At 42.2% G+C, this 18,936-nt stretch overlaps 1 protein-coding gene across 1 annotated transcript in view; it reads left to right on the forward strand.

Moving 5' to 3' along the window:
* LOC129819603 (probable ATP-dependent RNA helicase ddx6) overlaps positions 1 to 18,936 on the forward strand; it is a 57,891-nt gene that overhangs the window by 20,543 nt on the left and 18,412 nt on the right. Inside the window, exons 9-10 of the mRNA XM_055875993.1 lie at positions 4,471 to 4,599; positions 18,599 to 18,715. Of these exons, the coding sequence (XP_055731968.1) occupies positions 4,471 to 4,599; positions 18,599 to 18,715 (246 nt within the window). The remainder of the gene's footprint in view (positions 1 to 4,470; positions 4,600 to 18,598; positions 18,716 to 18,936) is intronic.

Consider the following 18,936-nt stretch of genomic DNA (forward strand, 5'->3'; position numbering starts at 1 on the left):
GAAAATTGTTGATATATTGAAGCAACATCTCAAGACATCAGTCGGGAAGTTAAAGCTTTGTCGCAAATGGGTCTTCCAAATGGACAATGACCCCAAGCATACTTCCAAAGTTGTGGCAAAATGGCTTAAGGACAACAAAGTCAAGGTATTGGAGTGGCCATCACAAAGCCCTGACCTCAATCCTATAGAAAATTTGTGGGCAGAACTGAAAAGGCGTGTGCGAGCAAGGAGGCCTACAAACCTGACTCAGTTATACCAGCTCTGTCAGGAGGTATGGGCCAAAATTCCCCCAACTTATTGTGGGAAGCTTGTGGAAGGCTACCCGAAAAACATTTGACCCAAGTTCAACAATTTAAAGGCAATGCTACAAAGTGCTAATTGAGTGTATGTAAACTTCTGACCCACTGGGAATGTGATGAAAGAAATAAAAGCTGAAATAATGTATGCATGTATGCAGATGCATATGCATCTGTTGGTCACAAATACTTTTAAGTATTTATTTTTTTGTAAGTAGGGGCGTGGATCAGAAAACCAGTCGGTATCTAGTGTGACCACCACTCTCTGCATCTCCTTTGCATAGAGTTGATCAGGCTGTTGATTGTGGCCTGTGGAATGTTGTCCCACTCTTCATTGGCTCTGCAAAATTGCAGGACATTGGCGTGAACTGGAACACTCTGTCGTACACGTCGATCCAGAGGGTCCCAAACATGTTCAATGGGTGACATGTCTGGTGAGTATGCAGGCCATGGAAGAACTGGGACATTTTCAGCTTCCAGGGATTGTGTACAGATCCTTGTGACATGGGGTTGTGTATTATCATGCTGAAACATGAGGTGATGGCGGTGGATGAATGGTACGTCAATGGGCCTCAGGATGCCGTCACGGTATCTCTGTATTAAAATGGCCATCTATAAAATGCAATTGTGTTTGTTGTCCGTAGCTTATGCCTGCCCATACCATAACCCCACGCCACCACGGGGCACTCTGTTCACAACGTTGACACCAGCAAACTGCTCGCCCACACAATGCCATACACGCTATCTGACAACTGCAAATTGATACTGGGATTTATCTGTGAAGAGCACACTACTCCAGCTGCCAGTGGTCATCGAGGGTGGGGGAGCATTTGCCCTCTGAAGTTGGTTAAGATGCCGATCTGCAGTCAGATCAAGACCCTGGTGAGGACAACGAGCACGCAGATGAGCTTCCCTGAGATTGTTTCTGACAGTTTGTCCAGAAATTCTTTGGTTGTGCAAACCCACAGTTTCATCAGCTGAGATCAGCCACCCACACAGACTACCTTGCAAGTAAAGAAGCCAGATGTGGAGGTCCTGGGCTGGTGTGGTTGCACATGGTCAGCGGTTGTGAGGCCGGTTGGACATACTGCGAAATTCTCTGAAATGACGTTTGAGTCACTTATGGTAGAGAAATTAACATTGAATTCTCTGGCAACGGCTTTTTTGGACTTTCTTGCAGTCAGCCTGCCAATTGCACACTCCCTCAACTTGAGACATCTGTGGCATTGTGTTGTGTGACAACTGTACATTGTAGAGTGGCCTTTTATTGTACCCAGCACAAGGTGCACCTGTGGAATGCTCATGCTGTTTAATCAGCTTCTTGATATGCCACACCTGTCAGGTGGATTGATTTATCTTGACAAAGGGGAAATGCTCACTAACAGGATTGAGAACAAATGTGTGAACAAAATGTGAATGAAATAAGCTGTTGGTGCGTATGGAACATTTCTGGTATCTTTTATTTCAGCTCATGAAATATATATATTTTTTAACCTTTTATTTACCTAGGCAAGTCAGTTAAGAACAAATTCTTATTTACAATGACTGATTACACTGGCCAAACCTGGATGACACTGGGCCAATTGTGCGCTTCCCTTATGGGACTCCCAATCACGGCCGGTTGTGATACAGCCTGGAATCGAACTAGGGTGTGTAGTGACTCCTCTAGCACTGAGATGCAGTGCCTTAGACCGCTGCGCCACTCGAGAGCCCAAAACATGGGACCAACACTTTACATGTTGCGTTTTTTATATTTTTGTTTAGTGTAGTTGGAGACTATTGTGGTGTTGACATTCAGTTTTTGGCATTTTGTTTATTGATGTTCTGAGTGTTTGCATTAAGAGTGTGTTGTACATGATGGTTCACAGGTACCTGCTCTACCGCTTCACCTCCCAGGACTAGGCGGCTCATTTGATCTGCCTTCCTCCGGAAATGATTGTGCACTTGTTTTGTTGATGTTTAGTGTAACATAGTAGTTGTTGCACCAGTCATGAACCCTGTTTACCTCTATTTGGAAATGCATTGAGTCATCTGAGGTCGACAAGTGCCGTGTCATCTGTATATTTCACTGCCAAGCAGTCCCTGTCGGAGCCTCTCAGGTCATTGGTGTATATGGCAAATAGCACTTGAGAGATGCCAGTTCCTTGAGGGGCAACGGGTAGATGTACACAGAGGGATGTTGTTGAACTTGACATACAGCCCCCAGTCCAGCACCCACAAGGTAATGCTGGGTTCCATCTGTAGGTGGTGGAGTTTGTAACATAGGCGAGGCTACATGCCGAGGAGAAGCCCAGGAAATGGATGCACACGTTGGTGAGTCCTCCAGGTATTTCATGGTGCTGCGCAACACCGTCAGGACTGCATCCTCCACTGTTCTTCCTGATGTGCAAACCGCGTTGGTCCAAGAGCTCCTTCCACATGAGACCTGACACTTGAATATCAAGCGCTCAAGGCACTTCACAACGACTGACTTTGACACCACAGGATGATAGTCATTCAGCTCTGCTGGATCTGGTCGGATCTCAGGGCTTCCAGAGTGAGGGAACCATGTGTTCTGAGAAGGCGCTGTTAACACTAGAACTATTTTACCTGCGTATGACTCTGAAGTGATACTCCTTTCCCTGCATCTGTAAATTACAAGTTGCGCCCATCTCTTCAAGTACAATTTGACAACTGATAGGCCTAATATTGTCACTTGTCAGATTGACTATTTAATCTTGTCTAGCTCGTGTGAAATGAGTTTAGGTGTAGTTTCGATGGGCCAGCTTTGCATGCTGAATGGCATCATTTGTTTCCCACGCAAAAAATTGTATAGTCAAGGATATGTTTTGCATTATTCTAAAAGCCTACTGCAACATATAACATGTTTTTGTTTACAGTAAATAAAACAGTCCTGTAATAGCTTATTTTTACAAAGTAAAACGTAAATGAGGATGGCATCAACCTGCATGGTAAAATTATTAACAATTTAAGTTCAATTGTGAAGGTACCCAATTGTTATCCATTTGCAATTCATTCAGTGAGGAGAGAGACGTATTAGCACCTGATTGGGTACCAACATCCTACAGCACATTGTCTTGGGGGGGTTAAGTCGGGAATATATATCTTTTTTTTTTGTTATTAAAAAAGGATAAATAGGCTCTAAACACTTCTGTTCGTGATTTTAAGATTCTGACAAACGAGTAGTGTAAAATAAATGAACTTTTCAACAAACAAAAAAATGTCATTACAAAATCAAACATCAGTGGCCGTTGCCAACGGATAAATAAAGTTGATCAAAAGGATTGCGCTAATGTTTTCATTGCGAGGGAAATAAAAAATCGGCTATAGGCCTATGTTTTGTCAAGGATACGTTTTATACAATCTAATCAAATACATAACATGTTTTTTGTTGATATTTATTCATGCAATTTATCCTTGACAATAGTTTGTGCCATTTATCAAGCGTTGGTGTTCATGTTTGCGTACCATGCGAGTTGATTAAGCGTCTGATGCATATGCTGAAGGGGGACGCATGGCAACGTTCTCTAGCAGGTACTTAAAGGCTGAAATGCCACGCTGTTGTAGTGCTAAAGAGAGTGCAGAAGATGTCTGCCAGCTCGTCTACGCATTCCTTCAGTAGCCGTCCCTTGATTTTGTCTGCTCCGGGTCGCTTTATTGGATATAACTCGTCTCGCCACCACCTCGGCGGTTTTCTCCATCCAATGCCTGGTTGTTCCCTCGGGCTTTCTGTTACAGTGGAGAAGTCCTGATTATCAAAACGACAGTAAAACGTGTTGAGTTCATTGACAAACTATTCCTCGTCCGTTTGTTTTTCTCTTGGGTTTTCTTCTTGACTTGCCCGATAAGGTTTGCCAGGCCTGCCTGAGGTTCCCTGTGTGGAGCATTTTTTTCTCCACCCTCTTTTTGTAGTTGTCCTTAGCTTGGGCAATGTGTTGTTTTACTGTCCCTTGCAGGGTTTTACCTTCCTCTTGGTTGCGTGCAAGAAAGGCTGTCCGTTTCGTCTTAAGTTGCTGCAAGGGTCTAGCCGTGCGTGTGCGCCCATGCACACGTGTAGTTATCCTAGCATTGATTTACTCCGGCACTTCAATAACCCTCTCCTCCTTTTTTTCTCTTTGCTTGTCCACCCTTTCTGTCATCACACTCTCCTCCCTTTCTGCTCCCTCTCCACCAGGCCAAGCACCTGCAGAAGCCCTATGAGATCAACCTGATGGAGGAGCTGACTCTGAAGGGCATCACCCAGTACTACGCCTACGTCACTGAGAGACAAAAAGTCCACTGTCTCAACACGCTCTTCTCGCGGGTAAGTCTTGAAAACATTGAACATGAAGTCTGGTATGTGGGCACAGGTTAGTGTACCACAAAGCCTTTATAGGAAAACTTTATTACTATCGGTAGTAATGAGTTCGACAATATTTTAAGGCCGTGGTTGCAGATCAACCTTTTTTCCCCAGGACTAAAGATCCCGACGCTTCTGCGCGTGTTCGGATCACGTTGTGCGCATGCATTTTCTTTGCCTTTACTTAACCCACCCATTTTATGGTCTCCTTCACATTTCGCATTGTCGATCGTGAATGATCATTCTTCAAGTTTAACCTGTGAAAGGTCATAGCACCTACATACCAACTAGGGCTGTAATGGTGACCGTATTACTGCCACGCCAGCGGACACGAGCCATGACCACAGTCAAGTTCCATGTGACCCGTTTAGTCACGGTAACTAGGCTTCTCCAAAACTGCGCTCTCGTGCCACTGATGGTCCTTACTAGCCTACCGAACTTTCTTTAACTGCCAGTCGCTAATGGCTTGTATGCAGCGCTCTATTGTCCATATAATCACTCAGACATCCAATTGCAATCCAAAGTCAAATAAAACACTTAATGAGAGCTCATGTTGCGCAACATTTCTATAGGCTATGCAATTGCATGAGAACAGTTTTAATGGACTCTATTAAAAAGAGGATCCCATCAGCTTTCTATAGGCTAGGCCTGCTATATTTATTTGTCAACTTTCCTAATATTAAGTGCTTTGCTTTATCACAGGGGTAGCCTATCTGCCTGGCACTAAAGTTATCCGTGGGAAAAGCATCCTTGATTCGCTATTTAAGTCCATATGGATGACGTGCTATTGTTCACCTGCCCCTGTTTCCCCCTTATAATGGTCCATTCTAAATCAAAACTCATTTCACAGTCGTGGCCAAAGGTTTTGAGAATGACACAAATATACATTTTCACAAAGTTTGCTGCTTCAGTGTCTTTAGATATTTTTGTCAGATGTTACTATGGAATACTGAAGTATAATTACAAGCATTTCATAAGTGTCAAAGGCTTTTATTGACAGTTACATGCAGTTGATGCAAAGAGTCAATATTTGCAGTGTTGACCTGTCTTTTTCAAGACCTCTGCAATCCGCCTTGGCATGCTGTCAATTAACTTCTGGGCCACATCCTGACTGATGGCAGCCCATTCTTGCATAATCAATGCTTGGGATTTGTCTTTTTTTTTTTTTTTTGTCCACACGCCTCTTGAGGATTCACCACAAGTTTTCAATGGGATTAAGGTCTGGAGAGTTTCCTGGCCATGGACCCAAAATATCGATGTTTTGTTCCACGAGCCACTTAGTTTTTGCCTTATGGCAAGGTGCTCCATCATGCTGGAAAAGGCATTGTTTGTCACCAAACTGTTCCTGGGTGGTTGGGAGAAGTTGCTCTCAGAGGATGTGTTGGTACCATTCTTTATTCATGGCTGTGTTCTTAGGCAAAATTGTGTGTGAGCCCACTCCCTTGGCTGAGATGCAACCCCACACATGAATGGTCTCAGGATGCTTTACTGTTGGCATGACACAGCACTGATGGTAGCGCTCACCTTGTCTTCTCCTGACAAGCTTTTTTCCGGATTCCCCACACAATCGGAAAGGGGATTCATCAGAGAAAATGACTTTACCCAGTCCTCAGGAGTCCAATCGCTGGTACCTTTTGCAGAATATCAGTCTGTCACTGATGATTTTCCTAGAGAGAAGTGGCTTCTTTGCTGCCCTTCTTGACACCAGGCCATCCTCCAAAAGTCTTTGCCTCACTGTGTGTGCAGATGCACTCACACCTGCCTGCTGCCATTCCTGAGCAAGCTCTGTACTGGTGGTGCCCCGATCCCGCAGCTGAATCAACTTTAGGAGATGGTCCTGGCACTTGCTGGACTTCCTTGAGCGCCCTGAAGCCTTCTTCACAACAATTAACCGCTCTCCTTGAAGTTCTTGATGATCTGATAAATGCTTGATTTAGGTGCAATCTTACTGGCTGCAATATCCTTGCCTGTGAAGCCCTTTTTGTGCACAGCAATGATGACGGCACGTGTTTTCTTGCAGGTAACCGTGGTTGACAGAGGAAGAACAATGATTCCAAGCACCACCCTCCTTTTGAAGCTTCCCATCTGTTATTCGAACTCAATCAGCATGACAGTGTGAACACTCACACCTGTGTTAACGAGATAATCACTGACATGATGTAAGCTGGTCCTTTTGTGGCAGGGCTGAAATGCAGTGGAAATGTTTTTTGGGGATTCAGTTCATTTGCATGGCAATTAATTGCAATTCATCTGATCACTCTTCATAACATTCTGGAGTATATGCAAATTGCCATCATACAAACTGAGGCAGCAGACTTTGTGAAAATTAATATTTGTCATTCTCAAAACTTTTGGCCACGACGGTATATTTAAAGACAAGATTAAATTGACAATAGTCTGATGGGTGACAATATTATCACGAGTGAATTATGTACACTGCTCAAAACAATAAAGGGAACACTTAAACAACACAATGTAACTCCAAGTCAATCACACTTCTGTGAAATCAAACTGTCCACTTAGGAAGCAACACTGATTGACAATAAATTTCACATGCTGTTGTGCCATTGGGATAGACAAAAGGTGGAAATTATAGGCAATTAGTAAGACACCCCCAAAAAAGGAATGGTTTTGCAGGTGGTGACCACAGACCACTTCTCAGTTCCTATGCTTCCTGGCTGATGTTTTGGTCACTTTTGAATGCTGGCGGTGCTTTCACTCTAGTGGTAGCGTGAGACGGAGTCTACAACCCACACAAGTGGCTTAGGTAGTGCAGTTCATCCAGGATGGCACATCAATGCGAGCTGTGGAAAAAAGGTTTGCTGTGTCTGTCAGCGTAGTGTCCAGAGCATGGAGGCGCTACCAGGAGACAGGCCAGTACATCAGGAGACGTGGAGGAGGCCGTAGGAGGGCAACAAACCAGCAGCAGGACCGCTACCTCCGCCTTTGTGCAAGGAGGTGCACTGCCAGAGCCCTGCAAAATGACCTCCAGCAGGCCACAAATGTGCATGTGCCGGCATATGAACTACACATCTACTGAACTACACATCTACTGAACCACACATCTACTGAACCACACATCTACTGAACCACACATCTACTGAACCACACATCTACTGAACCACACATCTACTGAAGCACACATCTACTGAACTACACATCTACTGAACCACACACCAACTGAACCACAGAACTACTGAGCACAACCACACATCTACTGAACCACACATCTACTGAACTACTGAGCACAACCAGACACCTACTGAACCAGACACCTACTGAACCACACATCTACTGAACCAGCGAAATACTGAGCACAACCACACATCTACTGAACCACACACCTACTGAGCACAACCAGACACCTACTGAACCAGACGCCTACTGAACCACACATCTACTGAACCAGAGAAATACTGAGCACAACCACACACCTACTGAACCACACATCTGCTGAACTACTGAGCACAACCACACACCTACTGAACCACACACCTACTGAACCACAAACTGTCCACAACCACAAAAATACTGACCACAACTACTGAACACAATTACTGACCACATCCACAGAACTGACCACAACTACTATATACAATCACACAACTAATTGACCACATGCACACACCTGCTGACCACAACTACTGACCACGTCCATAATGTAGGGCTCAAAGAACCTGCAACACAACTACTGACTAAAATTACTCAACCACTATTGATAACGACCACAAATACTGACCACTGCTGACCAGAACCACACATCTACTGAACCACACATCTACTGAACCACAGAACTACTGAGCACAACCACACACCTACTGAACCACACACCTACTGAACCACACACCTACTGAACTACACATCTACTGAACTACACATCTACTGAACTACACATCTACTGAACTACACATCTACTGAACTACACATCTACTGAACTACACATCTACTGAACCACACATCTACTGAACTACACATCTACTGAACTACACATCTACTGAACTACACATCTACTGAACCACACATCTACTGAACCACACATCTACTGAACCACACATCTACTGAACCACACATCTACTGAACCACACATCTACTGAACCACACATCTACTGAGCACAACCGCACTCTTACTGAACCACACAACTACTGACCACATCTACAGAACCACACACCTACTGAACTACTGAGCACAACCACACATCTACCGAAGCACACATCTACTGAACCACAACCACACACCTACTGAACCACAGAACTACTGAGCACAACCACACACCTACTGAACCACACACCTACTGAACCACACACCTACTGAACCACACACCTACTGAACCACAGAACTACTGAGTACAACCACACATCTACTGAACCACAGAACTACTGAGCACAACCACACATCTACTCAACCACACACCTACTGAACTACTGAGCACAACCACACACCTACTGAACCACCCATCTACTGAACTACTGAGCACAACCAGACACCTACTGAACCAGACACCTACTGAACCACACATCTACTGAACCACAGAACTACTGAGCACAACCACACATCTACTGAACTACACATCTACTGAACTACACATCTACTGAACCACAACCACACACCTACTGAACCACAGAACTACTGAGCACAACCACACATCTACTGAACCACACATCTACTGAACTACTGAGCACAACCACACATCTACTGAACCACAGAACTACTGAGCACAACCACACATCTACTGAACCACACACCTACTGAACTACTGAGCACAACCACACACCTACTGAACCACCCATCTACTGTACCACACATCTACTGAACTACTGAGTACAACCACACACTTACTGAACCACACATCTACTGAACTACTGAGCACAACCACACACTTACTGAACCACACATCTACTGAACTACTGAGCACAACCAGACACCTACTGAACCACACACCTACTGAGCACAACCAGACACCTACTGAACCACACATCTACTGAACCAGTGAAATACTGAGCACAACCACACACCTACTGAACCACACATCTGCTGAACTACTGAGCACAACCACACATCTACTGAACCACACACCTACTGAACCACAGAACTACTGAGCACAACCACACACCTACTGAACCACACACCTACTGAACCACACACCTACTGAACCACACATCTACTGGAACCACAGAACTACTGAGCACAACCACACATCTACTGAACCACAATCACACAAATAGTTGAACACATTTTTTATTTATATTACCTTTATTTAACTAGGCAGGTCAGTTAAGAACAAATTCTTATTTACAATGACGGCCTTGGAACAGTGGGTTAGTTGCCTTGTTCAGGGGCAGAACGATAGATTTGTGTCAGCTCAAAGTTCTACAGTATCTGTAAACATGTTGACGATCTTGTTCCTGTAGTGTTTGTGAACACTCTGGTTACAGTGAAAAGCATCCTCTTGAGCGGACATCTTGACGAAAACCAATCAATATCCAGGTCCCCAAGAAAGTAGACCTCTCTGTTTGCATCACATACGCTATCAAGCATTTCACACACATTATTTAGATACAGACTGTTAGCACTTGGTGGCGTATAGCAACTCCCCAAAAGAAAAGTCTTTAGATGTGCCACGTGAACTTTCAACCACAACACTTCAATAACACTTGCCAAGCATTACAGGGATATGGCTCTGTATGTATATGTGTATATATACATACATACATGCATACATGCATACATGCATACATACATACATGCATACATACATGCATACATGCATACACACATAAGCATTTGTCTTCTATAGATGTTATATCCTTCTATTGCTACTGCTGTATTCATCAAATGAGTCTCAGAAATGGCTAATATATGAATGTTCTCATGTTAGCAAGTTATTGATTTCTTTCATGAACCTTATTTCTAAGGCTACTTATATTGATATGGGCTGTTTTTTACCCCTTTCCTGGGTAGCTTATCAGAGATAGACATAATACAGAAAAGAGCAAACAAAGCAAGAGAAAAAAATATACATTCAGCAGTCCATTAATCATGTGTGTGTGCTGCGGGGTTGAAGCTACAAACCCAGAGGCTTTCCTCTCATCCCCTCCCGGCTTCTGGGAGGGAGGGTGGACAATGAGCCTTGTTGTCAGGAACTTGACCACTATCGGCCTGGTCATGTCACCTGGGCCGGTGGTGGGTTTTCCAGTCCTGGTGGCATGTTCCACCTCAATCTTCCTGTGGTCCATCTTCAGTATCAGATATCATTTCCCTCACTTTGTCCTCAGACTCTGTCTAGGTCTCGTGGAGATTCTGCAATTCTGTCCAACCATGTTGTTCCGCCTTGATTGTCCATCGAGATTTGTCAATTTTTATCATTGATTCACACACAGGACTGATGTCCTCTCTCAATGACTTACAGATTGCTGTCATCTTGCCGTTCTCCTGTTTCAACTCATCGAGCTGACCCTGGGAGAACTGCAAACTGTTCCTCAGGTCCTGGACCTTTCTGGTCAGGTTCTCCATTCTTTTATGAGTTGATTCCACTGGTATTTTGACAAAACACTTGAAGATATTTTCTTGTTTGAACAACTACTTGTAGAAGTATTTTTGTTCGTTTAAAAATAACCTTCACGTGTGATAGACACCACTGTCCTCAACGGTACCCCCGCCGGCTTTGGTCTTTGTCATAGTAGCTAGCAACGTAGGTTACGCTGTTACTCCTCGCAGTTCCAGACAGGGCATGTCACAGGGAAGATTGAAACAACAAACAGCAGGGATCTAGACGGGCACAAAGCCGGGACAATCCGTAGTCCTAGCCACAATGGCTAACCTCGTCGCGAGCTGCGTTCAAGCCCTCAAGAAAACCCCGCTTGCTTGATATGCGGCTAGTTGCAATGCCAAATAGCTCCTCAGACCTGTCCTTGGTCTGCAGGATTACTGGACAGAGACTAGCAGTCCCAGAAACTGATGCCAACTGCATCGAGGGATCCAAACAAAAAGGTTTGCTAGCTATTATCAACTTTCCAATACACTTTCAAAATGTCAAAACCCAGCTCTTCTGCGTTGTGTGGCACTGTTTTAGTTTGGCTTGCCATCGTGAACTGCACAAGTTGTGTGTTGTACTCTGTGTCTGATTTGACTCTCTTATGGGGAGAATGTATACCATTTTCAGCCTTTCATAATAAAATAAATAGATCTCCCATTCTTCATTACACTATTCTTCTAAATTCAATATTCACCCTCATCATTCAGTTAATTGAAGTCAAACGCACTATTGTCAATTTCTATCGGCCATTCGGCCATTGATGAACATATTTTTATTTTGTTACTAGTTCTTGCTTAGTTGCCAGAGCAATGGTGCTGCGCTGAATGCATGGACAGCATGGATATTCTTGGAAATAGTGAAATTTGGAAATAGATCTTGAATTATGAGGTCTATTGGTGGTGATTGTTATAGACACTGCAGAATGTGCTCTTTCTGATAATGTATAGAAATCAAAATGTTGTACCTGCATGTGACTGAAGGAGGATTTGATAAAGGGATGGTCCTTTCCCTGTATCTCTCAATGTTCAATTTGACAACTAATATTATTGTCACTCATCAGATTGTCAATTTAATCTTGTCTATAGGCTAACTCTTATGTGTGAAATTAGTTTTGGTATAAATTAGGTGTAGTTTCGATGGGCAGGCTGACTCAAGGATATGTTTTGCAATATTCTAAAGGCCTAACTAATCCAATTTATTGTAAGGAAAACTAAAACATGCTACGTGGAAGCAAAATCACAATTTTGTAACATCTGTCAATTTTCTGATTTTTGGATATTTGCAAAAATAAATTCCATAATTTCATAAAATATACAAATAAATCGGCATAATGTATACCCCAACTCAGTCAACTACACCTACCATAAAAATTTTTCTTGATAGCATGTTTCATGTAGAACAATTTTTTTAAACTGTCCATGTTGAATCATATGTGACCGACTGGCTCAAATCGGTCTTAAGTATCAACATTTGAAATTGTGTTTTTTACATTGGATAAAAGTAGAGATTCAGAGCTACAACATGGTATATCATACACTACAGCTGAGGAACAATGGGAAATTAATTCTGCTTTGAAAGTTGATAAACTTGTAAACTCACTTTTGAGAAAATTGCCTTTTTAATGTTTTGGTACTACTCCTACTGGAGAGCCCTTCTTTGTCTACACCCATTCAGCATTGTTCACACCCTCTTAAGCTTTAGCCTCACCCATCTCTTCAAGGGTTGATCTGAGCGTTCTGTACTAACAGTAGTCGATCACCCGAGCTAGCTACTTCCAGACACAAATGAGAGAACAGTTCACTGAACATTACTCGCCCTAGCAGAGCTGGTTAGGCTCTTATGTTATCCAGAGCATTGGTGACTGCAACTGTGGTGTCAGATTGTCCATTCGTAAATTCAGAGCGTTCATTGCGCACACTGGATGCGCTGGCCAATGAGTAGGGTTGATCCGAACGTTCTGACCTCCCAACGGCAGTCAAGCACCCAAGCTAACTGGCTAACATTTGCTAGCTACTTCCAGATACAAATGAAAGAACACCCCACTCTGACCATTTTACTTACCCTAGCAGAGTTGGTTAGGCTGTTTTCATGTTGTCTAGAGTGTTGGTGACTAACTGCTGCTGGCAACAATTTAATTGTGCTTTTTTTTACCAGTGTTTACTGTCACCGGCCATATTCAACAGGTATTGAGCGTTCGTAAATTCATCAGTTATTCTGCGCTCTGGCACACTGAGACGAGAGTGCTCTGAAATCAGAGTAGATGGCCAGACTGAATTTACAAACGCAACTGAAGTGGTTACTTCCATAGTGGAGTCTTTTCTTCAGACATGCAGCTAGCTAGCTAGGTAAACAATGATCCATAATCCCAACTCATGAAGTTACTACCCTGCATGAATCTGCAGGTAGCTAACCAATCAGGTTCAATGTTAGCTAGCTAACATTAGGCTATAACTAGCCAAGCAAATGGCTCTGAGATACGAATAATAAGATCATACACGTACCGCTAGCGAGCCAGCCTGCTAATGTTAGCTAACTAGGTAAACAATGAACCATAATCCCAACTCATGACGTTACTACCCTGCATGAATCTGCAGGTAGCTAACCAGCCAGGTTCAATGTCAGTTAGCTAACATTAGGCTATAACTAACCAAGCAAATGGCTCTGAGATATGAATAATAAGATCATACACGTAACGTTAGCTAGCTAGCCAGCCAGGTAACAGCACATTTTAACTTGAAATTGAACCACTTTCTGTCACAATTAGAAACGTGTAATATCTGAAAATGTAGCTGGCTAGACTATCTTACCTGTATACATCATTCATGGGTGGACGCGTCTCCTGTCGGATGCCATGGTTGCCCTTAGTTTGAAGATGTAATCCGGAGACCGGTGTTTTCTCCATCTCCTTAGCTATCATACTCGAATTCACTGATTTCAAAACTCTGTCCTCCAGAAAGTGTTGAGCATCACGATTTACTACACTGTCTAAGCATGGTGGAGGCAATGTGATGGTCTAGGGGTGCTTTGGTGGTGGTAAAGTGGGAAATTTGAACAGGGTAAAATGGATCTTGAAGAAGGAAGGCTATCACTCCATTTTGCAATGCCATACCCTGTGGATGGTGCTTATTTGGAGCCAATTTCCTTCTACATCAGGACAATGACTCAAAGCACAGCTCCAAACTATGCAAGAAGTATTTAGGGAAGAAGCAGTCAGCTGGTATTCTGTCTATAATGGAGTGGCCAGCACAGTCACTGGATCTCAAGCCTATTGAGCTATTGTGGGAGCAGCTTGACCGTAAGAAGTGCCCATCAAGCCAATTCAACTTGTGGGAGGTGCCTCAGGAAGCATGGGGTGAAGAAGCTATAACTGGACCGTAGCTTATTACTTACTAAAACTATTGTTACACTAAGGTTTTTATTCTAAGCGAAACAAAAATGGTCTGTTATATTCCACTGTATTCTTTAAAATATAAACTATCGTTCAAAAGTTTGGGGTCACTTAGAAATGTCCTTGTTTTCCATGAAAACATACATGAAATGAGTTGCAAAATGAGTAGGAAATATAGTCAAGACATTGACAAGGTTATAAATAATGATTTTTAGTTGAAATAATAATTGTCTCCTTCAAACTTTACTTTCGTCAAAGAATCCTCCATTTGCAGCAATTACAGCCTTATATGCAGACCAAATACAAATAGTAGAATTATGCTATACTTTTATTTTGAAGGCACATTGCAAATTCCACTGTTGTGGCTAATCCTTATTGTGGCTAGCTTCACATAGATGGGTCCGACCATCATTAATCAAATAAAAACTGTCTTATGAATTAGGGTTATTTTAAATGATGACACCTAGCTTATATAGTTAGCTAGCTAACTATAGCTACTGAAACAGATTGTCTTTTTACTATGTTTTGGGGGAATATTTTTTTTTTGCATCCATGAGCTAGCTAGCTTTTTTTATGACCAGCACTGTAAGTGCGCGAGACAACTTTACCAGCATCATATCATACGTATCGATGAAACGTTGAAATACGAGTGATAGTGTAATAACTACGTAAAAAAATTATGAACCCGTTAAATTATGTGACGTGCAGGCATATTTAGGTCCAGATTGGTCAACAAGCTTAATTGACACATCAAATCGTGTTATTTGACACGTCAAATGCTGTTCTGTAGTATATTTTTTGACACACAAAGACCCAAACTGCGTACAATAGAAATCCTGGTTGAGAATGAAACGACTGGACAAATGAACAATGAAACAGCACAGCAAGTAAGTGAAAGAAATAGGTTTTACTGGTAATGGGGACATAGGTAAATGCCCCAAAAATAACTTTTTGGTCAGTGTGTGTGTGTATAACCTTTATTTAACTAGGCAAGTCAGTTAAGAACAAATTCTATTTACAATGACGGCCTACCCCGGCCAAACCCGGACAACACTGGGCCAATTGTGCGCCGCCCTATGGGACTCCCAATCACGGCCGGATGTGATACAGCCTGGATTCAAACCAGGGATCTCAATGCCTCTTGCATTGAGATGCAGTGCCTTAGACCTCTGCGTCCATGTGTGTGTGTTAACTATTTAACTGTACTAGAATGCCTAAAAGGCCGCTAAAATTCTAAATATCTGTATCGGGGGGTTTTTGGCAAGGAAATAATTGGATATCGGTATCGGCCAAAAATGTAATATCGGTGCATCACTAGTAATTAGCCTACTCCTGTCTATACAGAAATAAAACGTTTCCTGAATTAAATGTGATGTGCATGCTAGTTTGTGAAGGATCGCTTGATAGGATATTATAGCCTGTACACTTGAAAGTTCGATCGGTGTCTACAACTCACTGTTGGGGAGTTATTTTATGCAAATGTTTATAGTTATAATTGATTTAAAAAATATATATACAATTAGAAGTTAGGATAGCCTGAACATGTGGAAGTTGGTTTGGTGGCTCTACAGTGGTTCTTCAATTAAAATTTTAGTGCTTATACCCCAACCTTTTGTGGTAGATGGTGGCAGATTTATGATCATTGTGTCCATTGCACCACACTATCACAAGGCAGAGTTAGAACACTGATCTACAGGTAATCTAAACTGTGGCAGAAATTGACAATCTTCTTGTAAATGAATGGAGGTGTAAATGTTCCAGTCCGAGAGTCTCTCTTCTCTGGCACTAGAGTCCTGCATCAGGCAACAACAAAAACATTTGCTGTCGGGTGGTCCCGGAGAGAGAACTTGGGTAAATACAATGGCACAGATACACTTGACATGCCTAAAATACTTATATCCACTAGGCTAATAAACAATCACATTTTTACTTTCAATTATTTAATTAACCTATATCATGTTAAGTTATCTATCCCTTTAGACCAGATGCAAAAGCGATTGGGAGTTGTTGAACGGGAGAGACAAAATGCACTACAATTTAATTTGAATTAACTGAATGATGAGGTTGAAGAAGAGAGTGATTGAATAAATTAGGGTTATTTTAGATGATGACACCTAGCTATATTATGCCTAATCCTTATTGTGGCTCGCTTCACAACACATAACCTGGTCCGGTCGAGGCTCACTAGCCAGATAAAGCTAGCTGGCCGCTTATTGTGTTAACCCTGTTGCCCAAAGCTAAGTACCTGGCTAGCTATTTATTTTCATGAACTGGCGAACAACAAGTGGCAACCTAGCTAATACTTACTCACAAGGATTCCTAAATCATTGCTAAGAATAATGAAAATGACTGCAGTTTCTACTGGTCATTGTTTTCAGGCTGGTTGTATTGGTGCTAGCTAGGTACCAAGCTAAAGCTAGCTAGCTACCCCAGAAGTTGCGGTCAAACAAATGATGCCTTATTACCAACGCAGTATTGTAAACACATCGTTCGTGGCCGGCGTTTACTTGTTTGCAGACTTTTTTGTACAGCTTTGACAGTGCTACTGTATCTTTTTTGACACGCAAAGATCTAAACGGCGTTCCATAGTATGTATGTCGTGAAGCTAATAGCAGTGACGCTATTACTGTGTAACTCCGGTAGGGCAACATCTAAAAAATAGCGCACTTAGTAGTGTGTACTGGTTTTCGACCAGTCGGCAAAAGCCAACATCACCCACGACAGAGATGGCTGATTGTCAAGGGCAATGAATTCCATTATCTTGGCTTTAATGGATCTTGCCTTGCATTTGTCTCTCTGAAATGTTCTTATTCCATCAAATGACTGCTCGACTTGTTGACTGCTCGATCCAGACAGCAGACATTGTGGGCTAAGTTAGGAATACTGTGTTGCGCGGAATTTTACGTGGCGTCATTATGTCATGTGCTTACGTTCTATAGGTGTGAACTTCAGCTTTGACATCGGTTTTGCAGATTGGCATTAAACTAGACATCGGGCCGACAACGATGTTGGCATTTTTAGCTAATATTGTCTGATTCCGATATGTTCACCGATATTGTGCATCCCTTCTAATAAGGCTATATAATTTTGCCGATTTTAATTCAGTTTACATTAGGTAAAGCTTAGCTTCCCCTAGCCTTATGGACATGCTGCAAGTGCTTGCATATTAAAAACGTAACTGCACGTAAACTGCATTAGCTCTTCAAGTGTAAGCTAAGGATGGTTTTTGTAACTTTTTCAAATCATCATTAGTTGTTGCATCATGCATTCTTACATTCTTAGTGTGTTAAAAATCAAAACATATAGCATAACGTTTGTATCGCAACTAAAGTTGCATAAATAACTCTAAATGAAGCATATAGGCGGATATGTTTCTTTGTTAAACGCTCAACACAGAATAGCCGCATGTGTGAGGTCCCTCGCAAATCATTTGGAGAAAATATCCTTTCTATTTATTCAACTATGTTCAATTGTAGGCCTATTCTTCATACTATAAAAGAATGCCACGTAATTCTAACCTGTCTGCTAAATGAACTAGTTTAGCCCACAGCCATATTGCACAGGTGGTCAGGTTCTAACGTAAGGACAACTCACAATATGCTGTTCTATTCTTCTGAAATGGGATACATTTTCTTCAGATCATGTTTCTTTAATAATGGATTTATTGTGTTGGTTTAGGCTATATTAAATGTATTTTTTAGACTTGTGACGAGTGGAATGTTAGCTAAAGTGACTGGTAGTCAGACTAGTAGAGCAGAGACTGCGTGGAGAATAAACACGTGTAGAACGTGTTCCGCACGTGCACATAAGCTTTTTTTAGTACGGGGGGGGATTCGGATCCGCAGTCACTCTGATCTTTCAAACCCACTTCAGAAATGTTTACATTCATGTTAAACCATCGCCTAAGACCTGCCAGAACTCTATATTGTTGTTTTTAAAGCATTTACAGCTTTGAGATTCTCATGAAAAGCGTTATATGAAGTGTTTTGTTATAGTTTGTTAGTTTTAACATTTCCTTTCTCTTGTGGTTTGTTTTTCACAGCTGCAGATCAATCAGTCCATTATCTTCTGTAACTCCACCCAGAGAGTTGAGTTGCTGGCTAAGAAGATCACCCAGCTGGGCTACTCCTGCTTCTACATCCACGCCAAGATGATGCAGGTCAGCCATTTAGATTCACGCTTATTGTCCAACAAGAGAAAAATCTGCATCCTCCTGAAAAGAGGTTAAACATTATTATCGGGTTGGAACCCAAATTATTTTCCAATCGTTTTCGTTCTGAACAGAGTTTTCTTTTTTTTCCGTTCCACTGTTCCGACCAGAAAAATAAAGTTCTGAACGGGTTCGTACAAAACAAAAAAAACGGTTTATATCGTTCCTTT

The sequence above is a fragment of the Salvelinus fontinalis genome, chromosome 22 (assembly GCF_029448725.1).
Source record: "Salvelinus fontinalis isolate EN_2023a chromosome 22, ASM2944872v1, whole genome shotgun sequence".
Lineage (NCBI taxonomy): Eukaryota > Metazoa > Chordata > Actinopteri > Salmoniformes > Salmonidae > Salvelinus > Salvelinus fontinalis.